At 38.3% G+C, this 27,795-nt stretch overlaps 1 protein-coding gene across 1 annotated transcript in view; it reads right to left on the bottom strand.

Moving 5' to 3' along the window:
* LOC150077095 (uncharacterized) overlaps window positions 1-27,795 on the bottom strand; it is a 282,019-nt gene that overhangs the window by 41,453 nt on the left and 212,771 nt on the right. Inside the window, exon 13 of the mRNA XM_090386247.1 lies at window positions 10,639-10,716. Coding sequence (XP_090242373.1) covers window positions 10,639-10,716 — 78 coding nt within the window. The remainder of the gene's footprint in view (window positions 1-10,638; window positions 10,717-27,795) is intronic.

Here is a 27,795-nt window from a genome sequence, read left to right as displayed (position 1 = left end):
TGTAAATTTGAGGCTAGAATGAATATTATTAAACAAATGTAAAATGTCTTGGATAGTACTACTATCAGTAATAACTAGAACATCGTCTAAATACCTCCCACAGTACGTGATACGGGGTCGAAAAGGTGTCAAATGTATATGCTCAATCATTGAGAGATAGATCTCCAATATTAAACCACTCAGGCTCAATCCCATTGGCAAACCAAAAATTTGTTTGTACATTTTGTCTTGAAAGGTGATAGATATAGTTGGCCTCAACTGACAGTTTAATTAAGTGAAAAATTTCCTTAATAGGAAGCTTCGTATAATTAATCTGTATCGAGTTATTATTAAACATATACCAAATAATATCTAATGTGTATTCAACGTTTACATTCGTATATAATGAGGTAACATCTAGTGAGAATAAATTGTCACTGTCGCCAAGTCTATAGTCCTTAAGGTTATTAAATGATGTATCATAGTTCTTAATCCCAAATTGTATCGCCTGTCTAAAGGGTTTTATAATGCTATATACATGTGTGGCCAAGGATGAAAATGCTGAAAAGTGCAGGAATATTGTATGTTCTGGTCTTCAATTCCTTTAACTGAGCCATAGTAATATAGCGTTTTTTCGATACATGGTTAACGTTTTATTGTATTGATTGACCAAATTGGTAAATAGTGCAAGGTCTACTTCAAGATAAGTGGAGGTATCTGAAACAACTGAATCTAATCTTAGGAAGGAAAATCGTTTTGCAATTTTTTTGTTAAATTCTTTTAATTTTCTTATTTTTAATTGCATTAAATTGAGTTTTATTGTGTTAAACTGATTTTTAATTATTTGTTACTCTGTGAGATTTTCGATTTTTTCGTTTTAATTTCTGGAGAGTATCATATGGAAGTGTTCTATGTGCTATATTGAGGTAAACTTCTCTTATTATTTTACAAATATCAATATCAATGTAGAACGTATTGAGCATTACAGCTCTGGTTCATGCTATCTAAGGAAGGCTGAAAAGTTATGCATTTGAAAAGCAGTAATCTCAGAATAACATACCAATTGAGTGTGTTATTCTGGGATTGAGTGCAGTACCAATTGGTACTGCAGTCAAGATAATAGGGAAAGAAAAAGAGCTGGGGGTAATTGCACAGTACAACACTATAGATAGGCTGCTAGGGCAGTCATGAGGTTATGACTGCACTGAGATACAGGAATTTCACCACCAGGGACAGGAGATGACAGCGTTGTATAAGATAATGGTGAATGGTCAGCTGAACCTTGAGTACTGCACATAGGTCTGGAAGTGTTATTTTAGGAATGGGTACAGAGAACAGCAAAAAAAGATTAGTTAAGGACACAGAAGGGTACTCTTATCATAAAAGACCTCAGTTCTGCAAATTGCAGTGTCTGAAAACCAGCCACCTGCAAGTAAGACCATAAACACTTGACTGAAGTGTTTAAAGCTTTACTTAAACACTTCAATCTGGAAAAAATTTAGTATTATTAGTAGCAACAATGCAAAAAAGCACAGACAAAAAAAAAATATTCCGAAATCACCTCTCCATCCCTTCTAATAGTTTTTCCTTGAATTTATTCAAACTACCACTTCTACAACATTAAATGGATGTCTGTTCCAAAAATCAACCATCACTAGCTGAAAGCAAATTTCTGCACATCCAGCAATCTCCTGCCTAATTTGAATTTGTATTCTCTCACTGAAGAAGAGAAAGGATTAAATCAGCACTGAGCTCACTCAACCCATTCAAAGCCTTAAACACCTCAATCAGATCTTGCAGGTGCTAGTATCCAGACTGTAATTTGCAGACCTGAAGCCTTTCCTTGTAATAGTATCTTTTGTTCCTCTCACTAATCTCACTGCTCTCCTCTCCAAAGGAACTTCCCAGACCATCTTGGATTTCACCACAAACTCTGACAACACTCGTGCAGCTGTGAAGAGAAGACTCCTTGCACATTTGCAGCAGGTGTGGCTCACTGCAGATGCGGAGGTTACAAGCAAATTCTTCCCAAATATTGACAAAGTGCATCTTCAACCTCCCCCGTTGTTTTCATCAGGTCTATTCACAAGCTACTTCCTCACAGGACATGGAGCTATGAAATGGAAACTTAAAACACTTGGTATCACAGATGACCCATCCTGCACATGCTGGGGAACAGAGACCTGGACCCACCTTTTCCACGAATGCCCACTCCATGATGACCTTAGGAGTATCCTCATCTCCACAATCACCTACATACCAAAGGACCAGGAAAATCACTTGCTAGATAGCAGAGAGAGGAATACAACACTCTCACACAGGATCTCTTCACGAGAAGAACCTTGCTCCAACCAAATGACAGACCACTACCTGAAATGTAAGGTGGCACAATAACCACCAGAAGTGAACCTCAATATAGAAAAAACGGGACTTGACCATCTATACAAACCTGACATCTATCATCAGGCTTGCAACACAGTGATCCTGGTCGCTCCACCTCAACTGGACATGGCATGACAAATCCTGGATGGGAGGGTTCTCCCATCAGTGACACAACCATGTCTAATACATTGGATTGGACTATAACCACTGACAATGACCACCAACAGCCTTGTCGCCAATATTTCTTGAATGATGACACCAACTAGGACTGATACTAGAGACAATGCTAGAACTGTAACATTGGACATGGACACTTCTGCCCAATCCTGAATGAAGATCCAGCTGATCCTGATTGGACTCACTTGCAGCCTAGCCGCCCATGTGCCTTTTTGGTGATCTGAACTGGGTACTTCAACCCGATTCCCTTTAAACCCCTATCCCGAGGAAGGGAGGGGGAAGAGATAGAAGCCCATCTCCTCCCCTCCCCTCTCTGATAGGGCTCATCCCCACTGATATTCTGGGGTTGCCTTCTCTATTGTCCCCATATTTCTACCTCTCCCCAGCCTTCAGTCTTCCTCCCCTCTCTGCCATACCTAACCACTGTGCTTGCTCACAAACTAAAAAATTTAAATTAGCATCTAAGTTATCTCTACCCGATCTTAAATCTTTTTCAGCCCTAACCTAACTACCAGCATTTAATAAAAAAAATTTTTTTTTTTTTTTTTTTTTTTTTTTTTTTACAATAGGCCCATGCCACCAAAATCTCTGAAAAACTAAGTGGCAGGGCCTGCCAGTGTACTTAAGATCCCTTTACTGGTTGTCTGACCTACCTGCCTCCTCTGGGCTAAGTGCAGGCAACGGTGGGTCCCAAAAGCTAAATGGTCAGAGGAACAACAGAACGTAATACTACACGACATAACCATTCCCCAAGCACTTTTAAACCTCTGGCCTTCACAGAGTTCTGTGTTACATAAACAGAGTACACAACACAGAGATGGGGGAACCCCTGGTGCTATCAGACAACTTACACACTTAACTGCTCTCCTCTGCACCGATTCCAGTAAATCCACATCCCTCCTAAAATGAGACTTTCAGTCCTGTATGCAGTACTCAAGATGGGGCCTAAAAAGTTCCTTATACAATGGGATAATCACCTGCTTGTCCCTGCTGGCAAAATTACAGTTCATTATTAACAAAACCCCATGAGCTGTCCTGGCAGCCTGTCTTGCACTGCTTAGTGAACTTCATATCTGTCTGCACAATCACTCCCAGGTCTTTTACATTCTCCACTACCCTGAAAGTAGTTTGTTTGTTTGTTATTTGGTTTTTAGGAGCATTAGCAACCAAGGCCATATTGCTCCGGGGATATGCAGTGGTAATTCTCTGACCTTTCCGCATCCTCCGTATTTGGTAGTCACCAGCTCGATGGCATATACCGGTCTGATCAAGAAGCATGTGCTACGCCCTTCTGCTCCTGCCCATCTGGCTACGGAGGCGCTTGTAGCCAGATGGGCAGGATTTATCAGGATTTGCCAATGTTAAATGTTTGCCAATGCACATTAATCAGGATTTGCCAATGTTAAACTTCAATTTCCATTTTACAGCCCATCTGCTTAATTTTTCTACATCTTGCAGTAGCATACCCTGATTACTGTCATTAACCACCATGCTAACCTTCATATCATCTGCAAACTTAGACAAAGTCTGGTAAGAGCACCCTTTTAATTAAATGACTTGAGTAGTGCAGATGGAATCCTTACTCTTGCTTGGAAAACACACATAATTGAGACATAAATTTAAATTGAAAATGCATGGCTGTAGGTTAGATGTGTGAAAATTTCCTTTTATCCAAACAGTAAGTGATTGCTGGAGTAAACACTTACATATGGCATTGTGAAGGCTGGTAATGTGAACACATTTAAGGAAGAATTTGTCAACTTATTAGAGGGGATGGACATATGAGGTAGTAGTGTTTTTCTCTCCCTTTAGCTGATGCTACATAAGCTTGCTTCCTTGATTCTTTTCTAATACTGATAATACTAATATGTTCAGGCCTCCTTTAAATTTATTCAAAATATTCACTTCAACATCAGATGGAAGTTTGTTCCAAGAGTCAATTACTCTGGCTGAAAACACACATCTATCCCGAAACCACTGTCTTCCAATTTAAAAATCATGTTCCTTTTGTGCAAGTCATCTGAGAAAGAGCAAGGATGTCTTCAGCATTTACAAGGTTCTGTCAAAAAGTTCAATGAATGACCTTATAATCCTTGAAAACATAGAGGTAACTAGAAGGCTGAGAGCAGGACTTACAGCATCTTTTGAATATGTGAAAAACCAAGTTTTAATGTTATTTACCAGGTTAGCAGAAAGCTTCCTTGACTAAATACTTTTTTTCTCATTTGCTGCATTAACAAAATTAATGTGAGAACATTAATTTTGTTGTAAACCCATTAAATGCTTATAACAGTTTATGGAGATGATGTTATGATAAAGGGTAGATTGAGGATATGAGACTGGAAGTGATAATCAACTTGTATTAACCAAATTAAAAAATGGCAAGGGTATGATGAACAAGCAGCATGGGAGAGGTACAAAGTGATGGGAAGTACTAAAACTAATAAGTTGATCTGTAGCAGTTATCACAGAAAGGGCTGCGCTGGCAAGTCTGATTATGGAAAATCACTGGTTAACAGGGACAAGGAGTTCTTCATGTAGGTAATTACAAAGATACAAAGAAGAAAAGAATGAATCAGATCAGTCCCTTACATAATGGAAGCAGGAAAATCTTAGACAAACTGACCTGAGGTTGCTGTTGAATTAAATGGGTATTTTTCATATCAATTTTTATTGCTGAAAGACTATTCACAGCAAGGAGAAACTATGAGATTGAAGCTAAGCACTATGAAATTAGTGCACTGAAATCATAGAACAATGCGTATTAGAAAATTTTGAGCCTACAGGCAAGTAAGGCACTACAAGTTGATGGCATATACCTTGTAATTTTGAGCGATGAAGTGAGAGAGTGTATTAAACTATTAAGATTAATTATGAGGGCAAAACCGGACACACAAGAAATTCCTCTGGACTACAGAAGTGCCAAAATTTTGCCCATTCATAAAGATAGTTTTAAGAGTGAAGTGGATAATTACAGACTAGTCAGTCACTTCAGTGGCAGGGAAAGTCATGGAGGTGATGATGAAGAATACAATACCTGATTACTTAGGTCAGAAGGAAACACAGCACTTTTGTAAAGGCATGCTGTGTTTTGTAAAGGTGTGTAATAACTCATATTATATAGAAATTTTGCAATGTAAATTCATTCTGCACATGCTTTTTTAATACTACTAGACACATATTTTACATAAATAAATGTCTACACTTTCAATAATTTGAGAAGTTGAACTTTGCACAACAGCTTGATGCTTGCATGAAATCCTCTTTTCTATTATTTCTTATCGGAAATTAACTCCGATAATTAATTATTGGATTTTAAGTGTCACTTTTTAGGAATGCATTTAACATGTAAACTGAGAAATTACTATATGAACTGCTTACACAGTATATTATAACAATATAAAAATAAAATTATAATAAAATAATATTATAACAATATAAAAATAAAATTAATTAATTTTATTTTTATATTGTTATAATAAACTGTAAAATCAAATATCAACTTATTCTTATTAAATTTCTGTTAAATCGAAACTGCTTTGCATTCCAAAATCAGACAAATGAACAGAGTTATGCTTGTCCACAGGGGTCAGCAATTTTTAACTGTTTACCTAATGTTGAAAAGATTCTAAACTCATTTATTGTTAACATAATATTATTCATAAGATTCATAAATATGCTAATTATTTGACACCAATCAGTCACACGTCCTTTATTAGCTAGACTGAACAATGTACAACCTAGATTGAAATAAACCACAGTTAATGAGGATGATAACAATGTAAATTTTCTAAATGTAAACATCTACAGGCTGGATGGTACCTCATAAACCAAAATTTATTGAAAGAGCACACACACAGGCAAGTGGCTATATTACAAATCATATGACAATTTTAAAATAAAAAAGTCAGTACTATATGTTTAGGTTCCTAATACAAAATCCAAATGATTTTTACTATTAATTTACTTGAAACAGAAGTTCCACAGCTTATTCAAAATGCCACTGATAAAGCAGATAACCATGTTGCTATCACTATCATACCATTCCATCTACCATTTCCACAGTTGAATGTCTAGTCATGGTCACATTCTCTTACTGTCAAAAATTTGAAAGAAACCTTAGATGTGTTTCTTATGGGGCTAATATCCATCTTGTATTTTCTTACTTTAACAAATTAAAAATCAGATAAAAAAACACTACACATTACTATGACAGTCTCAACAAATCTTGTGTACTCCATTCACTGTCAAGATGGCTGCAATAAATTTTACTCAGGCAACACTAGATATGTCCACAAATTCTGGAATCAATGTAAATCGATTTTATTTTTAAAACTTTTATTTGCCTTATCAATTTTATTGATAAGACATAATAACATGATTATTATGTCTTATCATACATAATAATCATGTCATTAAGCTTACAAGAGCATGTAGAAATTACCTGTTGTGTGGATGTGAAGGATGGACAGAACAACGGTAGAGTGTTTCAATAAAATTCTGTGGTAGCAAAACTTTTAAAAAATTTTTAGGAAACAAGTTCAGTTATTGATAAACCTTGTTTGTTCTGGTTGTCCTGATATAGCAGAAGAAATTCAAGAGTAATCACGAAAATGCTCATGCAAGTCCTAGAAAATGAATTAGGTGCATGGCTGCTGAATTTGATATTCCAGAGAGTACAGTCATTCATTTCTGTCCTTTATGTCCACATGTGCTTTTTAAGCTTAACAACACATTACATATGGAAAATGCAAACCTGCAACAAAAGTAAAAAAAAAAAAAAAATGTTTTCAAATAAAATTTTCAGCTAAGAGGTTTCCACACATGGGTGGGTCCTTTATGGTGAATTTTTTCAGTATAAGGCTCTATGGAGCAAGCTTTTTTGTGGAATTTTGAAATTTTGTAAAAATTAAAAATTTGTACATAAATGCATTAAAATAGTAATATGTTCTTATTTTGACTTTATTTGCCCGATACTAGAGTAAAAAGTAAAACTGTCAAAAATCAAATAAAAAAATCATAAAACTGTGAAAAAAAATTGTAAATAAAACCAGTTGTTATAACTATATCTACTATATCTATTTATAAATTAAACGATTCAGTTTTTATTAAATTCTGGACATAGAAGATTCCAAAGAAATTCTTCAATTTCTTCTTTTGTTAAGTCCAAATTGAACAAGTAGCTCAACAGGTACAATCTCTAATTTTCAAAACTACTTTTATGCTGCCATCTATTATAAACTGTGTCTACAATTAGTTGGAAAAACAGATAAGACATGGCAGCATGAAGCAACAGAGTCCATGCATGAAAAATGTAGATCAAGATATGTACTCACAAACAGGTCAAAAAGTCATTTTTATTTTTATACGCTTAGTTTCAATGAAGATTATCTGCAAACTTCCATGTTATATAAAAAGGCAAGTTCTCATAATCTCTTTACATACTACTTCTGTTATGCATAAACAAAACATAGCTTATATGAATCTGAAAACCTCTTGCTCTCTATGATTTTTAATATCATTTTAATGTTCACTTAATTTCGCTGTTCACAACTAGGAGGAAAAAATGTACACATTTTTTCCTAATTTCCAGGGGATTTAACTCTTAGTTATTTTCCTTCTCTGTTCTTTTCTTTCTCTGTTCTTTTAAACTTTCTCTCTTTAATCAAAGGGCACATATCTGCAGTTAAGTTTAATTTCAGAGGAGGGAAAATCATCTCACTGCTCACAAGACTATTTAACAAAATATATAAAGGAGGAGAAACACCATCAGAGATGACATTGGGATACATCACTTCTGTGTTTAATAAAGGGGATAGAAGAAATTGCTCAAATTACAGAGGAATCTGTGTTTTAAACCCAACTGCAAAGCTTTTTAGTGGGATATTGAAAACTAAAACTAAACTAGAGAAAGAAATAAGGATTTCGGAGGAGCAGTGTGAATTTACAGTTGGACAGTCCTGTACTGACCATTTATTCACAGTCAAACAGATTCTGGAAAAATGCCAAGCTACTGGACAGGATATAAGATTAGTATTTATTGACTTCGAAAAAGCTTATGATAGTGTCCCAAGAAAGATCAATACGACAACCACTGATCGACATAATTAGAAAAATATACAAAAATAACACTTGCTGCATTGAAATTGGGTCAGAAATATCAAGGAAATTCAAAACATCAAAAGGCTTGCTACAGGAGTGCTGTTTATTCCCCATGTTATTCAAGTTGTACCTGGAAGTGACTCTGGAGACCTGGTCCCAAAGATGCACACCAATGGGATTATTATTATGTGTGACTCAAAACATCTACCTTTTATATCTTTTGTTTGCAGATGACCAGGTACTGTTTGCACAGGATGCTGACTATATGTACAGAAAGCTATTAGAACAATATAGAGAATGGTGTTTGACAATAAATTTCAATAAGATGGAATACATGAATTCAACAGAGGACATTTTGAGTGTAAATGGAGCACAGATAAAGAATGTGAAGTAGTTTAAATATCTAGGAGCTATTGTGCAGATGGATGGTTCATCTGAAGATGAGATTAAAAAGAGAATTAATGAGGTAAGAAAGGTCTTGGGAATGTTGAATCCAATATTATGGAGCAATAATATTCTCTCAAAAACCAAACGATTAATACAGGGTCATCGAAAAAGGTGTCCGTGATTTCATGAAAAAATAACAACGCAAATACTTACATCAATCGATTGATTTATTTGTTAACATCTACAGGAATATCTCAAGTTTTACTTCATACCTTAGCATGTTTCAATGTGAGCACCATTCGTTGTTCGGCAAACATCCAAGAGGTAGTTGATCTCTGTTCATGTGGCCTCAATCATTTCCGGCGTAACGGTTGCTATTGCAGCAGTGATCCTCTCTCTCTTAAATGGTGCAGATCACGAATCTTTTCTGCATAGACAATTTTCTTTAGGTAGCCCCACAAGAAAAAGTCTAATGGTGTCAAGTCAGGACTTCTTGGTGGCCATCTTACTGACAATGACTGAGGCAATGTGCATAGGAGTCATTCTGCGTGCACTCATGGTGCAGCCAAGGTAATTGTTGAGGTGTCAAATAAAACTTAGTGAGTTACCACACTGTTTGCTGCTACAATCACAGCAATCAATCAAATATTTCTGAAGATAATTAAAAGGGAAATCATGGACACCTTTTTCGATGAACCTGTATATAATGCAATATTTCAGGGTATCCTACTATATGGATCTGAGATTTGGATCATAAAGGAAAGGCAAAGGAAGAAATTGTAATGTTGAGATGGATTTTTGGAGAGGATCAGCCCAAAGATCTAAATTAGAAAGAGTTAGTTAAGAATGAAGACATAAGAAAAGCAATGGATGCTAAATAAACATCATTGACAAAACAGAACAAAAAAGATTAGAATGGTATAGACATGTTATGAGAATGGGGGAAGAGAGGCAGCCTAAAAAAGCAATGGAATGGATACCCCCCAAAGGAAAAGGAAACCTAGAAGCACAAAGACGGAGGGAGTGAGGGTGACTATGGAAAAGAGGAAATTGAAGAATGGAGACTGGGAAGACATAAAAGAGTGGAGGAACAAAATTAAAATATATATAAAAAAACAGAAAGGAAAAAAGTTAGGTCGAGGATAACCATTGATACAACAGAGAAATCCAAGAAGAAGAAGTTTCATTATCCCATTAATAATGAGCATTACACAATTTAAAATGCAGCATATAAAATAAAAATATCTACTTCAATCTTATACAACTTACAATAGTTATTATTTGTCTTCTGTAGTTAAAATAATTAAAAACCATTCAAATTAAATTTCTGAATATTTTAAAATTTTATCTACTTCTGTTGTTTGTTTGTTTGTTTGGATTTTAGGAGCATTAGCAACTAAGGCCATATTGCTCTGGGGGGGATATGCGGTGGTCATTCTCTGACCTTTTCGCATCCTATGTATTTGGTGGTCACGGGCTCGAACCCGGTCTAATCAAGAAGCGTGTGCTGCTTCTGCCCACCTGGCTACGGAGGCACGCTTACCTACTTCTAATAACAGTACAAGGAAATAAACTTAAGTGCAAAATAAAAACACTCATATAATTACTCACCCAGCCATTATATAATGTCATACACATTAACATTTCCTGTCCAGCACCATAGTACATTGAATGCAATATCACTGTATCCTGGTGAATGAGAAATTATAGCTTTAATAATATTTCAGTTAGTTCTTTGCAAATGCTGAAAATTTGTATTCTTTACAAAAATTTACATTTCACTTTTAAATGCTTTGAATAAATAATGACCTTGGTAAATGCTATGAAAAAGCAGTCCATTTAATTAATAATACTTTTTAATAATTTTAAATTAATATACTATAATAATAATTTTAATAATTTTTAATAATAATACTTTTTATAATTAATAATACTAAATAATAAAACAATACTTTTAATTTAATACTCCCATTAATCATGCAGAAATGTTAATTTCCTGTTAACTTTTGGTGACTGGAAAGAAATTAAATTAGAAGCGATTTTATTAATTTTTTTTAAATCTTATATTTGCATAACAAAATATACAAAGCTTAATGTTTTTACAATCAGAAACAAAAGTGTTCCCAATAACACAAGCCTTCAAAATTAGACTGATAAAAATCATCTAGTAACAGGCATGCCGTCCTTATTTAATCTAAAAAAAAAATAGTATATAAACTTTTCCTAAAAGAAGCCATAGAGTAACCAAAAGTATAACAGAAAAATATGCAAGCCACAAAAGTTGAATTGATTCATTAGGCATTACTCATCACACTTTACAGACACAATTCTGCCCAGACACGATAATAGGAGGGAGTATATGATGAGAGCCTTGTCGATCAATTCGGCCCTGGAAAGATTGTGCAAGGCTCAAGGGGTAGAATTTTTTTTTGGCCTGGTCTGTCCTTGTTAACAGGAGAGACTGCTTCTACAGGGATCGGATACACTTAAAGAGAAAGGGTGCAAGAATATTTGCTGATGCTATCAAGGCAGTGTTAGGTGGGTCGGAAACTGCTAGCGTGGGGGGGATACAAGGACTAATAGATTAACAGTAGCCACTGGCAGAGGTGAAAGTGATTATTGCACTGCTTCTATTGGAATGAGCAGAAGCCTGGAAAACAAGATGCAGGATATTTCAGAGACTGCTGGGAGTCATTGCGGTACAAGTAAACACATGGGCTGTGTTAGGGTAGCTAAGAATAGGAACAGGTGCATGTATACTTGCGTGTACACCAATGCCAGGAATTTGGTAAATAAAGTTGATAAATTTAAGGTATTGCTCATAGCATCAAAGGCAGATATTGTTGGGATTTCAGAGACGTGGTGTCACACAGATATAAGGAAGGCAGAACTGGAATTTGGGGAGTACAATGTCTACAGAAAGGATATACAGGATAGGAAGGGAGGAGGGGTTATGCTATTAGTTAAGAAACACATAAAATCCAAGGAAGTGAAGCCAGTCGACATCGCTGGACAGTGCAGTGTTGAGTCAGTTTGGTGTGACATAAGCATTGGGAGATCAAAATTGAGAGTAGGAGTGTGCTATAGGCCTAATGACTCTGATGAGTATCATAAGAAACTGTATAGGGAAATAGAGTGGGCCAGTAAATCAGAGAGTCTTATAATGGGGGATTTTAATTTCCTAGATATTGACTGGAATTTGTAGGTTGGTCGCTCACACACTAGCAGGGCTTTTGTGGATTTATTGGATGATTATCAGTAGTGATTCTTCATGCATTAAGAATCTGCAGATAAAAGAACCACTAGGTGGCAGTGATCAAAGTGTGCTGAAGTGGGATTTACTCAAAGAGGTAACTACCATCAGGGGTAAAGGGAAGGGTTATTGCTTTGGTAAAGGCGACTACGATGGTCTGAGACAGTATTTAAATTCTATACAGTGGAACCAACTGATGATGTTATCAACAGCAAATTCAAAATGGGAAGCATTCAAAGAAGTTATCTTGGAAGCTACTAGGCTTTACATACCAACTAAGAAATATTGTTCAAGGTTTAGGCCTAAATGGATGTCAGATGAACTAATGAGGCATACGGCAGAGAAGAAAAATGCATGGGATACATATAAATTAACACGTGACACAGAAGCCTATGATATATATAAGCTGGTCTGTAACCAAGTCACAAAGGTGGTTAGGCAGGCAAAGGCAGATTATGAGAAATCCTTGGCAAAGGATGCAAAGAAAAACAGAAAAGAGTTCTTTACCTATGTAAACTCTAGAAAGAAAGGGATGAATCCAATTGGTCCACTGGATATTGATGGTTCAATAGTTGAGGATCCTGCTCGGGTGACTAACAGACTAAACGAGTATTTTGCATCTACATTCACACAAGGAGTTATTCAGCGAGGGGAATGCCAGAGGTGTATTCAACTCTGGCAGTAAGCTAGATAATCTTGTAATAACTGAGAGTAAAGTGGAGGAGAGATTGTTAAAGATAAACACAAGAAAGGCACCTGGGGGTGGATGGGATCTATCCAGTTATATTAAAGGAGGCAGCAAAGGAAGTAAGCAAACCCTTAGCCATAATTATGAGAGCTTCTTTGGACTCAGGGGATGTACCCATAATCTGGAGATGTGCAAATGTAACCCCAATTCAAAAGGAGGATCAAAGGCTGACACAAGTAATTATATACCTGTGAATTTAACTTCTGTTCCAGGAAAATTAATGGAGGCACTGGTTAAAGAAGCACTGCAGGATCATCTAGACAAGACTTCAGTTATAGTTCAGACACAGCATGGTTTTGTTAAGGGGAAGTCTTGCCTGGCCAATTTGATTGTATACTATGATGCAGTCACAGAAGAGCTAGATGCAGGGAATAACTTTGATATTATATACTTTAATCTTAGAAAGGCTTTTGATACTGTTGCACATGGAAGACTGCTACACAAATTGGAGCAGTGTGGCATTGGAGGCAAATTGCTGCTATGGATAAAGGGGTGGTTGAGGAGGAGAAGACAGAGAGTGGTAATCAATGGACACTGCTCATCATGGACTAATGTCATTAGTGGAGTCCCTCAGGGTTCAGTGTTGGGTCCATTATTGTTTTCTGTATTTATAAATAATATTGATGTTGGTATATCAAGCTTAATGTCCAAGTTTGCAGACGATACAAAGGTTGGCAGGGTTGTTAAGGACACTACTGATGCTATGCTGCTGCAACAGGATCTGGAAAGGTTGAGCAGATGGGCTGAGAGGTGGCAAATGAAGTGTAACATTGACAAATGTAAAGTACTACATATGGGAAACAGCAACCCCAGAGCAACGTATCAACTCTGTGGTAATACACTGACAGTGGTAGAGAATGAAAAGGACCTGGGGGTAATTGTGCAGTCAGATATGAAGTTTTCTGAGCAGTGCAGAGGGGCTGCAAGAGTAGCTCATGGTGTCATGTCAATGATATACAGGAATTTTTCGCTACAGGGATAAGGAGGTGATTATTCCCTTGTATAAGGCAATGGTCAGGCCACACCTTGAGTACTGTATACAGGTCTGGAGGCCTCATTTCAAGAAGGATGTAGAGCTGCTGGAACGAGTACAGAGAAGGGCAACAGGATTAGTGAATGGAACAAATGGTTGCTCTTATGAAAAAAGGCTTAAGTTTTGCAAATTACAGTGTCTGGAGACTAGGCACTGGCGAGGTGATTTGATAGAGGTGTATAAAGCTTTAAACGGTTTGAACATGCTCAATGCTGATGGGATTCTTCCTCTAGCTCAGAATAATCACCTGAGAGGGCATAAATTCAAATTGAGGAAAGACAGATGTAAGATAGATGTGCGGAAATTTGCCTTTAGCCTTTAGTCTGGTGGAACAGACTTCCATCCCTTGTAGTGGAAGTCGATAGCCTAAATAAATTTAAGGCTGAGATGGACAGGTATTTCGAACGAACGGAGGGGTGAAGTGGAAGTTTTTTTTTTTTTTTTTTTTTGGCTGATGCTGCATAAGCTTGCTTTCTTGCATCATATGCCTCTACTAATGCTAATGCTCATCTGCCTTATTTTTCTTGATTTTTTTTTTTTGTAGTAACCTATCTTGATTACAATACAAGGTTTCAGAAATATCACTCTCCAAAGTCAAATTGAAAATCTGCAACACAATTTCATTATTATCAATGTTGACAAACCAGCAAACAATTTTGTCATCTTTTGCAACAAATTCTATTTTAATACACTCATGGAAGGAATTAAACAAAATGACATAACACACAAAGTTTCAACTAACAAAAATAGTATTTTAAAAAAGCCTTACACAAGAAACCAAAACGAAAACTGATAACACAAAATTTTCCATCCTGTATATCCTTTAGATTCATTACTCTGCTACAATCCCAGAAAAAAATCAAAAATTATAAACATTAATATGGCCATTCTTGGATATGTAAATTCTAACACGAGATCTACAGGGCACAGATCCTTTGACTTCCAAAATCTTTTTACCTCAATCTAATGTAAAGTGCTTATACAAGTACTGGCAGCATACTGTAAAAAACATCACAGGGTTTGAAAATAAAACATGGAATTATTTCTGTAAGTTATGTATTTTTAACAATTATATAAATACCAAGGTAAGAATATATATTCATATTAACTGCAAATCTTACACCAACTGTTATTAAAATTATAAATAGTGTTATGTTATATTAAAATAATGATGTAGATAAATGAAATAAATAGAATGATAAAATTCCACCGGATAAAAGTAATAAAAAAGGTAACTGTCTGTACAATAAAATATGAAATTTTAAACTGAAAAGAATTATTTACGATAAAACAATGTATATAAAACACAGGATGATAAAAGCGCTAAAACACTGTAACTTGTGTTTTAGCGCTTTTATCTTATATTATATAGCGCTTATATATATATAGCTTATATTATATAGTGCTTATATTATATAAAACACCGTAAAACACCAAAGGCATCCGCCTCCTTTTCAACGGTGAGGTTCATTGCATGGCACATCCTTAAATATCAGTAAAATCGGCATAAGCGGAACCCCCGCTTAGGCCGACTGTGTCATTTATAGACATTTCTACACATGCTTTGTCCAGGTTCCTAGCCAGACTGATTTCTCCTATTGTTGGATGTTCCTATTTTACCATCAGGGATAGTGGAGACTTCGTGCAATTCATAAGGGATCAGGCTGTAGAAGAGGGCGAGGCCTTGGTATCATTCGATGTGACATCCTTGTTCACGTGCATTCCTATTGACCATGGGGTGCAATGTGCACACATGGCTTTGGAGAAGGATGACACCCTAAGCAATAGGACTCCGTTAAGAGTGGAGGACATTTGTAGTGGGGTGGAGCTATGTCTCTCAAGCACCACCATGGTGTTTCAAAACACAATGTACAAGCAGGTTCATGGCGCAACAATGGGTTGTTCTCCTATTAGTGCTATCATAGCAAATTTAGCTATGGAAGAGCTCGAAGGCAGAATTTTTGATGAGTCGGTTCTCCCCATGCACGCATGGAAGCGATACATCGACGATAAGTTTACAATTATTCGGAGGGGGAGAGAGGATGAGGTACTTAGTTTCCTTAATAGCTTCTCCCCGTTCATTCAGTTTACCTCGGAGGTGGAAGTAGAGGGTACCTTCCCTTTCCTTGATGTGTTGTTACATAGGGAAGGCCCTAGGCTGAAAACCAGTGTATATAGGAAACCCAATGTGCTGGGGCCAATATACACATTACGATACGGCACAAACCAACCATCATAAGAATATATTAGGGCATTGCTGGATAGGGCTGGGTCCCATTGCAGCACCCCCGAGGATAGAAAAGAAGAAATTAAACATGTCACAGCGGATCTCAGAAAATGCAGCTACCCCTAGAAGATCATAGATAAATATATCCGAGGAGCGGAGCACGGATGAAGAGAACCGCTTAAACCAGTTGCCATTGCATACATTCCCCACTATCCGGGCCTAACTGAGTGTATAGCTCAGGTATTGCACGATTGCCAGACACGGTGTGTGCAGCTTCCAGGGCAGAGATTGCACACAGTTGTATCACAGGTCAAGGATCCCATACCAAGGAAATTTACAAGTGGGATCGTCTATGAGATCAGGTGCTAGGATTGTGGAGAATGTTATGTTGGTGAAACGAAATGCTGGTTCAAAGATTGTGTGGGGGAACATATGAACGCGATAAAGACCGCGGATTTTGGGAAGTCTGCTGTGGTAGAACATTTTTGGGAGGAGCACTATCAAATCTCCCCAGACGAAGCTGTTATCATCAACCGGGCACATAGATTTTGGGACCAAAAATGGCTCGAGAGCTTGCGGATTTGTTCCTCTGAGAGCAATACCATTAATAGAGACAGGGGAATCCAATTCACCCCCTCTTCGAGGCGGTGGTTCTTGAATGGGATGAGCGGTTCCACATGGCATACTCCCGAGCCATTTCCGGTTCCAGTGCACATTAGAAGAATACTGCCCATGCTCCTGTAGAACCACGTGTTGAGAACCGTGAGCCTGCTGATATTTAAGGATGTGCTGTGCGATGAACCTAACTGTTGAGAAAGGAGGTGGATGCCTCTGAAAGATACGGTGTTTTAGCGTTTTTATCATCCTGTGTTTTATCTACATTGTTTTATTGTAAATAATTCTTTGCAGTTTAACTTTTTATTAGTTTTATCCGGTGGAATTTTATCATTCTATTTATTTCATTTATCTACATCATTATTTTAATATAACATAACACTATTTATAATTTTAATAACAGTTGGTGTATGATTGTGCAGTTATTATGAATATATCTGAGCTTCTTCAGAGAGACCTAGATAAACTTCAGGAATGGTCAGAAAAATGACAGCTATGCTTTAATCCAACAAAGTGTAAGGTATTACACCTGGGAAACAGTAATCCCAAAATAACTTATTCACTTGGTGGAGTTCAACTAAACCTAGTACTGGAGGAAAGTGACTTGGCTGTTACGATACGGTCAGACATGAAATTCTCTGAGCATTGTAAACAGGTTGCAAGGAAGGCCCATGGTGTCCTATCGATCGAGACGCCTGGTCAGCGTGAAGAGGAAAAGACCAAACCCTCCAGCATATGACAGCACAACAATACAAATGGCCCTCAATCCCCAGCAGCTTTCACTCTCCCTCTTACAGCAGCGAGAGGATCAGAGTGGAAGCAGAGGGTGCTAGGAATCTCTGGGTACGACCAGGCTGCCATGCAAGGAAACTGAACTTGGCCTGTTATAACTTACGATCACTCATCGGTGAAGAGAGGATATTAGAGCTGGAAAAGGAATTAGAAAATGTGAACTGGAATATCATTGGTTTGGCTGAAACAAGAAGAAGAAATGAATCACTTATAAGTTTATCAAGCGGATATCTGCTGTACACCAATGGAAACAGTGAAAGGAGTGAGGTTGGAGTTGGGTTTCTGGACCATAAAGATTTTAAAAACAACATTTTGGAATTCAAAAGTACATCACCAAGGGTGTCAAGACTAATACTCAAGATTTCTAAGAGCTACAAGCTAAAGATTATAATGATTTATGCCCCAACATCGAGCCATGATGATGAAGAGGTTGAAGAAATGTACACCGAAATTGAGTCTTCTAGATGAGCAGAAAACCCACTACACTATTATTATGGGGGACTTCATTGCTAAGGTTGGAAAAAGGCAAAACAGTGCAGAAAGAGGAACTATAGGAAATTTTGGAAATGGTGAAAGAAATGAAAGAGGTGAAAGACTTGTGGAATTTGCAGAATCTCAAGGACTGTCAGTAATGAACACTTTTTTCAAGAAAGGGGTGAACAGAAAGTGGACATGGAAGAGTCCAAATGGATTAACAACAAATGAAATCGATTTCATTCTCACTAACAGAAGATATATTGTGAATGATGTTACCATTCTGAATAAGGTAAATGTTGGAAGTGATCACAGAATGGTAAGATGTACACTTGATATAGATGTAGGAAAGGAAAAAACTGACTCGAGTAAATAATACAAAGGTCTTTGAGATAACAGAAGAGGAGGAGAAAAAGCAGTATGTACTGGAACTTAAGAACAAGTTTGAGTTTCTGCAGACTGCTCAGGACCAAGATATCAACGAGGAATATTACAACTTTCTGAAAGTGATAAAGCCCAAGAAACCTAGAGGGAAAAAGAAATCCAAAGAAGAAAAAATTAGTCAAGAAACACTTGTCATGATGAACCGAAGACGACAAATGAAGAGCAAGAAAAACACTGACAGGGAGAAAACTGAGTATACTGAGTTATGCAAAACCATTAGAAAGAGACTCAGAGAGGACATAAGAAGATTTAACACAAGAAATGTAGAACAAGCATTAAGGGAAAACAAAGGATTTAAATCAGCAGCCATGAGCAGTAATACAGAAAGACAAATGATACTGAAACTGAAGAATAGCGATGGTGTACTTATAAACAGCAGAGAAGGCATAATTCAAATAGCAGAAGACTACTATAGAGAATTATACAAGGAGCGAGGGAATGATACCAGCAGTGGGGAAGATGGATTGCAAAGGAGCAACACATACGATATACCTGATATTCTTCCTGATGAGGTAGAACATGCATTGAAGAAAATGAAGAATCGGAAAGCACTGGGGGAAGATGACGTTACTGTAGAGTTGTTAAAACTGGGAGGAAGAGTCATAACACAAAAACTGGCAAGGCTCTTCACAAAGTGCATTAGAAAAGGTGTGACGCCTAAACAGTGGAATAATGCAATCATAGTTTTGCTGCATAAGAAAGCAGATAAATCAGAAATTGGAAATTATAGACCAATTAGCTTGTTATCCCACATCCACAAGTTAGCATTAGCATTAGTAGAGGCATTTGATGCAAGAAAGCAAGCTTATGCAGCATCAGCCAAAAAAAAAAAAAAAAAAAACCAACTTCCAATTCACCCCTCTGTTCGTTCAAAATACCTGTCCAGCTGAGCCTTAAACTTATTTAGGCTATCAACCTCCACCACAAGGGATGGAAGTCTGTTCCACCAAAAAACCACCCGCTGGCTAAAGGCAAATTTCCGCACGTCTATCCTACATCTGTCTTTCCTCAATTTGGATTTATGCCCTCTCAGGTGATTTTTCTGAGCTAGAGGAAGAATCCCATCAGCATTGAGCATGCTTAAACCATTCAAGGCTTTATACACCTCTATCAGATCACCTCGCTGGTGCCTAGTCTCCAGACACTGTAATTTGCAAAACTTAAGCCTTTCTTCGTAAGAGCACCCCTTTGTTCCATTCACTAATCTTGTTGCCCTTCTCTGTACTCGTTCCAGCAGCTCTACATCCTTCTTGAAATGAGGCCTCCAGACCTGTATACAGTACTCTAGGTGTGGCCTGACCATTGCCTTATACAATGGAATAATGGAATGGAATAAATCGAGGCAGTGTTACGTGGGTCGGAAAACTGCTAGCTTGGGGGGAGACAAAGACCAATAGATTGACAGTAGCCACTGGCAGAGGTGAAAGAGATTCTTGCACTGCTTCTATTAGAATGAGCAGAAGCCTGAAAAACAAGATGCATGGTATTTCAGAGACTGCTGGGAGCCATTGCGGTACAAGTAAACACATGGGTTGTGTTAGGGTAGCTAAGAATAGAAACAGGTGCAGGTATACTTGTGTGTACACCAATGCTAGGAGTTTAGTAAATAACTTTGATGAATTTGAGGTATTGCTCAAAACATCAAAGGCAGATATTGTTGGGATATCAGAGACGTGGTGTCACACAGATATAAGGGATGCAGAACTGCAATTTGGGGAGTACAACGTCTACAGAAAGGATAGACAGGATAGGAAGGGGGGAGTGGTTATGCTATTAGTTAAGAAACACATAAAAACCAAGGAAGTGAAGCCAGTCGACATCGCTGGACAGTGCAGTGTTGAGTCAGTTTGGTGTGACATAAGCATTGGGAGATGAAAATTGGGAGTAGGAGTGTGCTATATGACTCTGATGAGTATAATAAGGAACTGTACAGGGAAATAGAGTGGGCCAGTAAATCAGAGAGTCTTATAATGGGAGATTTTAATTTCCCAGATATTGACTGGAATTTGGGGGCTGGTTACTCACGCACTAGCAGGGGTTTTGTGGATTTATTGGACGATTGTTTTCTACATCAGCATGTTCGGGAGGCAACTAGAGGGAGTAATACTCTTGATTGGATTATCAGCAGTGAGTCTTCATGCATTAAGAATCTGCAGATAAATGAACCACTAGGTGGCAGTGATCACAGTGTGCTGAAGTGGGATTTACTCAAAGAGGTAACTACCATTAGGTGTAAAGGGAAGGGTTATTGCTTCTGTAAAGGCGACTACGATGGACTGAGACAGTATTTAAATTCTATACAGTGGGACCAACTGATGATGTTACCAACAGCAAATTCAAAATGGAAGCATTCAAAGAACTTATCTTGGAAGCTACTAGGCTTTACATACCAACTAAGAAATATTGTTCAAGATTTAGGCCAAAATGGATGTCAGATGAACTAATGAGGCATATGGCAGAGAAGAAAAATGCATGGGATACTTACAAATTAACACATGACACAGAAGCCTATGATAGATACAAGTTGATATGCAACCAAGTTACAAAGGAGGTTAGGCAGGCGAAGGCAGATTAAGAGAAATCCTTGGCAAGGGATTAAAAGAAAAACAGCAAAGAGTTCTTTACTTATGTAAACTCTAGAAGGAAGGGGATGAATCAGATTGGTCCACTTGATATTGATGGGTCAACTGTTGATGATCCTGCTCAGGTAGCTAACAAACTAAATGAATATTTTGCATCCACATTCACACATGAGGAGTTATTCAGCAAGGGGAATGCCAGAGGTGTATTCAACTCTAGCAGTAAGCTACAGAATCTTGAAATAACTGGGAGTAAAGTGGAGGAGAAACTGTTGAAGATAAACACAAGAAAGGCACCCGGGGTGGATGGGATCTATCCAGTTATATTAAAGGAGGCAGCAAAGGAAGTAAGCAAACCCTTAGCCATAATTATGAGAGCTTCCTTGGACTCACGGGAGGTACCCATAGACTGGAAATGTGCAAATGTGACCCCAATTCACAAAGGAGGATCAAAGGCTGACATAAGTAATTATAGACCTGTGAGCTTAACTTCTGTTCCAGGAAAATTAATGGAGGCACTGGTTAAAGAAGCACTGCAGGATCATTTAGACAAGACTTCAGTTATAGCTCAGACACAGCATGGTTTTGTTAAGGGGAAGTCTTGCCTGACCAACTTGATTGGATAATATGATGCAGTCACAAAAGAACTGGATGCAGGGAATAACTTTGATATTATATACTTGGATCTTAGAAAGGCTTTTGATACTGTTGCACATGGAAGACTGCTACACAAATTGGAGCAGTGTGACATTGGAGGCAAATTGCTGCTATGGATAAAGGGGTGGTTGAAGGGGAGAAGACAGAGAGTGGTAATCAATGGACACTGCTCATCGTGGACTAATGTTATTAGTGGAGTCCCTGAGGGCTCAGTGTTCGGTCCATTATTGTTTTCTGTATTTATAAATGATATTGATGATGGTATATCAAGCTTAATGTCCAAGTTTGCAGACGATACAAAGGTTGGCAGGGTTGTCAAGGACACTACTGACACTATGCTGCTGCAACAGGATCTGGAAAGGAGGAGCAGATGGGCTGAGAGGTGGCAAATGAAGTTTAACATTGACAAATGTAAAGTACTACACATGGGAAACAGCAACCCCAGAGCAACGTATCAACTCTGTGGTACTACACTGACAGTGGTAGAGAATGAAAGGGACTTGGGGGTGGTTGTGCAGGCAGATATGAAGTTCTCTGAGCAGTGCAGACGGGTGCAAGAGTAGCTCATGGAGTATTGTCAATGATATACAGGAATTTTTCCAGCAGGGATAAGGAGGTGATTATTCCATTGTATAAGGCAATGGTCAGGCCACACCTAGAGTACTGTATACAGATCTGGAGGCCTCATTTCAAGAAGGATGTAGAGCTGCTGGAACGAGTACAGAGAAGGCAACAAGATTAGTGAATGGAACAAAGGGGTGCTCTTACGAAGAAAGGCTTAAGTTTTGCAAATTACAGTGTCTGGAGACTAGGCACCAGCAAGGTGATCTGATAGAGGTGTATAAAGCCTTGAATGGTTTAAGCATGCTCAATGCTGATGGGATTCTTCCTCTAGCTCAGAAAAATCACCTGAGAGGGCATAAATTCAAATTGAGGAAAGACAGATGTAGGATAGACGTGCGGAAATCTGCCTTTAGCCAGTGGGTGGTTGGTTGGTGGAACAGACTTCCATCCCTTGTGGTGGAGGTTGATAGCCTAAATAAGTTTAAGGCTCAGCTGGACAGGTATTTTGAACGAACAGAGGGGTGAAGTGGAAGTGGGTTTGTTTTTTTTTTTTTTTTGGCTGATGCTGCATAATCTTGCTTTCTTGCATCAAATGCCTCTACTAATGCTAATGCTAATAATCACCTCCTTATCCCTGCTAGAAAAATTCCTGTATATCATTGACAATACTCCATGAGCTACTCTTGCAGCCCGTCTGCACTGCTCAGAGAACTTCATATCTGTCTGCACAACCACCCCCAAGTCCCTTTCATTCTCTACCACTGTCAGTGTAGTACCACGAGTTGATATGCTGCTCTGGGGTTGCTGTTTCCCATGTGTAGTACTTTACATTTGTCAATGTTAAACTTCATTTGCCACCTCTCAGCCCATCTGCTCAACCGTTCCAGATCCTGTTGCAGCAGCATAGTGTCAGTAGTGTCCTTGACAACCCTGCCAACCTTTGTATCGTCTGCAAACTTGGACATTAAGCTTGATATACCATCATCAATATCATTTATAAATACAGACAACAATAATGAACCCAACACTGAGCCCTGAGGGACTCCACTAATAACATTAGTCCACGATGAGCAGTGTCCATTGATTACCACTCTCTGTCTTCTCCCCCTCAACCACCCCTTTATCCATAGCAGCAATTTGCCTCCAATGTCACACTGCTCCAATTTGTGTAGCAGTCTTCCATGTGCAACAGTATCAAAAGCCTTTCTAAGATCCAAGTATATAATATCAAAGTTATTCCCTGCATCCAGTTCTTTTGTGACTGCATCACAGTATCCAATCAAGTTGGTCAGGCAAGACTTCCCCTTAACAAAACCATGGTGTGTCTGAGCTATAACTGAAGTCTTGTCTAAATGATCCTGCAGTGCTTCTTTAACCAGTGCCTCCATTAATTTTCCTGGAACAGAAGTTAAGCTCACAGGTCTATAATTACTTATGTCAGCCTTTGATCCTCCTTTGTGAATTGGGGTCACATTTGCACATTTCCAGTCTATGGGTACCTCCCGTGAGTCCAAGGAAGCTCTCATAATTATGGCTAAGGGTTTGCTTACTTCCTTTGCTGCCTCCTTTAATATAACTGGATAGATCCCATCCACCCCGGGTGCCTTTCTTGTGTTTATCTTCAACAGTTTCTCCTCCACTTTACTCCCAGTTATTTCAAGATTCTGTAGCTTACTGCTAGAGTTGAATACACCTCTGGCATTCCCCTTGCTGAATAACTCCTCATGTGTGAATGTCGATGCAAAATATTCATTTAGTTTGTTAGCTACCTGAGCAGGATCATCAACAGTTGACCCATCAATATCAAGTGGACCAATCTGATTCATCCCCTTCCTTCTAGAGTTTACATAAGTAAAGAACTCTTTGCTGTTTTTCTTTGCATCCCTTGCCAAGGATTTCTCTTAATCTGCCTTCGCCTGCCTAACCTCCTTTGTAACTTGGTTGCATATCAACTTGTATCTATCATAGGCTTCTGTGTCATGTGTTAATTTGTAAGTATCCCATGCATTTTTCTTCTCTGCCATATGCCTCATTAGTTCATCTGACATCCATTTTGGCCTAAACCTTGAACAATATTTCTTAGTTAGTATGTTTTTTTTTTGATTTGGTAGTTGTTGGAGCATCGGCGTCTGTGGCCATATTGCACCTCCCAAGGTTTTTGCAGTACTTTGATCCAAGCCCGAGGCGGGAATCGAACCCGCGACCTTTGGGTTGCCGGGCAGATACTTGACCCACTCGGCTAGCTCGGTCGGCTTAGTTGGTATGTAAAGCCTAGTAGCTTCCAAGATAAGTTCTTTGAAAGCTTCCCATTTTGAATTTGCTGTTGGTAACATCATCAGTTGGTCCCACTGTATTGAATTTAAATACTGTCTCAGTCCATCGTAGTCGCCTTTACGGAAGCAATAACCCTTCCCTTTACCCCTAATGGTAGTTACCTCTTTGAGTAAATCCCACTTCAGCACACTGTGATCACTGCCACCTAGTGGTTCATTTATCTGCAGATTCTTAATGCATGAAGAATCACTGCTGATAATCAAATCAAGAGTATTACTCCCTCTAGTTGCCTCCCGAACATGCTGATGTAGAAAACAATCATCCAATAAATCCACAAAAGCCCTGCTAGTGTGTGAGTAACCTGCCCCCAAATTCCAGTCAATATCTGGGAAATTAAAATCTCCCATTATAAGACTCTCTGATTTACTGGCCCACTCTATTTCCCTGTACAGTTCCTTATTATACTCATCAGAGTCATTAGGCCTATAGCACACTCCTATTCTCAATTTTGATCTCCCAATGCTTATGTCACACCAAACTGACTCAACACTGCACTGTCCAGCGATGTCGACTGGCTTCACTTCCTTGGTTTTTATGTGTTTCTTAACTAATAGCATAACCCCTCCCCCCTTCCTATCCTGTCTATCCTTTCTGTAGACGTTGTACTCCCCAAATTGCAGTTCTGCATCCCTTATATCTGTGTGACACCACATCTCTGATATCCGAACAATATCTGCCTTTGATGTTTTGAGCAACAATACCTCAAATTCATCAAAGTTATTTACTAAACTCCTAGCATTGGTGTACACACAAGTATACCTGCACCTGTTTCTATTCTTAGCTACCCTAACACAACCCATGTGTTTACGTGTACCGCAATGGCTCCCAGCAGTCTCTGAAATACCATGCATCTTGTTTTTCAGGCTTCTGCTCATTCTAATAGAAGCGGTGCAAGAATCTCTTTCCCCTCTGCCAGTGGCTACTGTCAATCTATTGGTCTTTGTCTCCCCCCAAGCTAGCAGTTTTCCGACCCACCTAACACTGCCTCGATAGCATCAGCAAATATTCTTGCACCCATTCTATTTAAGTGTATCCCATCCCTGTAGAAGCAATCTCTCCTGTTAACAAGTACAGTCCAGGCTGGAAAAAATTCTACAACTTGAGCCTTGCACAATCTTTCCAGGGCCGAATTGATCGACAAGGCTCTCATCATATACTCACTCCTATCGTGTCTGGGCAGAATTGCAACACTTTCAAATGCAACCCTAATTCTCAGCTTCTGCTCAACAGTGACCTCTACTTGTAAAGTAATTCTGCCGGTCTCCTACTCTTAATATTATTAGTGCCAACGTGTACAACTATATCACCTTTTGTGCCCTTAAAAGATGATATTCGCTCTACAGCGTCGTCAACCTTTGCCCCTGGCAGACATATGAAGACTGTGAACATGAAGTTGTTCACAAGGATCATTACTAACAGATTAGAAAGAATACTTGATGAGAATCAACCGAAAGAGCAAGCTGGCTTTAGGACAGGATTCTCAACTATGGATCACCTTCACGTAATATCACAGCTAATGGAGAAAGCAAATGAATATAAAACACCATTATGCCTGGCATTTGTGGATTATGAAAAGGCATTTGACTCCATACAGCATAAGGCAATGTTTCGGGCACTGGAAAGACAAGGCATAGATACCCCATATATTATGATTTTGAAGAAAATATATGAGAGTGCTAACTCCTTTATTAAACTAGACAAAGACAGTAGGAAATTTAAAATCGAGAAAGGAGTTCGACAAGGAGAACACAATATCTCCGAAGCTGTTTCCTGCTGCCCTTGAGGAAGCTTTCAGAAGATTAGACTGGTCACAGAAAGGAGTCAATGTGAATGGAGAGTACCTAAACCATTTACGATTTGCAGTTGACATTGTTGTCATAAGCCACGATCCTAAAGAATTAGAGGAAAATCTTAATCAGTTATGCAGAGTTACTAAGGATTTTGGACTAAAGATGAATATGGCTAAAACAAAAGTAATGATGAACAAGTATGCCATGGAAAGGGAAATAATGATTGAAGGAGCAGTAATTGAAAAGGTGGAGTCATATACTTATCTGGGACAAGTTATTAGCTGTAATAATGATAAATGGCTGGAAGTCAAGAGAAGAATAAATTTTGGATGGATAGCATTCAGGAAATATAGTCACATACTGAAGAGCAATATCCCAGTTTGTCTGAAATGTAAAATAATGAATCAATGTATACTCTCCACCATGACTTATGGAAGTGAAACTTGAGCACTCACCAAAAGAATGGAAGATAAGCTGAGAACTACACAGCGAAGAATGGAACGAATTATGGATTAACACATGTATTAGGCAGCAAACTCAAGTAAAGGAAATTCTTATAAACAAAGAACTAAAATGGTCTTGGGCAGGCCACATAGCTCGAAGACATGATGACAGATGGACTAAGAAAACAGAATGGTACCCAACAGGAGCTAGAAGAAAACCCGGAAGACAAAGGCGGAGATGGATAGATGAAATTCATGAGTTTTTGGGTAGGAAATGGATGGCCAGTGCTCAAAACAGAAGGAACTGGAAAGTTGCTGGAGAGGCCTTCATCCTGCAGTGGATTGAAAATGGCCGATTATGATGTCCTATCGATGATCTATCGAACTTTTGCAAGTAGAGATAGGGACGTGATAATACCATTATATAAGGCCTATGTTAGACCACACTTGGAATACTGTGTTCAAGTATGGAGACCGCACCTAAAGAAAGACATCGAGCTTCTTGAAATGGTGCAAAGAAAGGTAACTCGCCTGGTGAGATCGGCAAAAGGGCGTCCTTATGAAGAAAGACTTCGAATATGTGGGTTGCAGAATTTGGAAACTAGACACCTTAGAGGAGATTTGATTGAGGTGTTTAAGGCTCTGAGAAGCATCAGTAAAATGAATGAGGACGAAATTTTCAAAATTATAAATGATGCTAGAACTAGGGGACATAAATTCAAGTTATGAGGGGAAATGTTTAGATTAGACTGCAGGAAGTTTTATTTTAGCCAGCGAGTTATAAATTACTGGAATAAGTTTCCTTCATGGGTGGT

The sequence above is a fragment of the Mastigoproctus giganteus genome, chromosome 12 (assembly GCF_048544385.1).
Source record: "Mastigoproctus giganteus isolate SK-2022 chromosome 12, ASM4854438v1, whole genome shotgun sequence".
Classification (NCBI taxonomy): domain Eukaryota; kingdom Metazoa; phylum Arthropoda; class Arachnida; order Uropygi; family Thelyphonidae; genus Mastigoproctus; species Mastigoproctus giganteus.
This window is presented reverse-complemented; position numbering and strand designations above follow the sequence as displayed.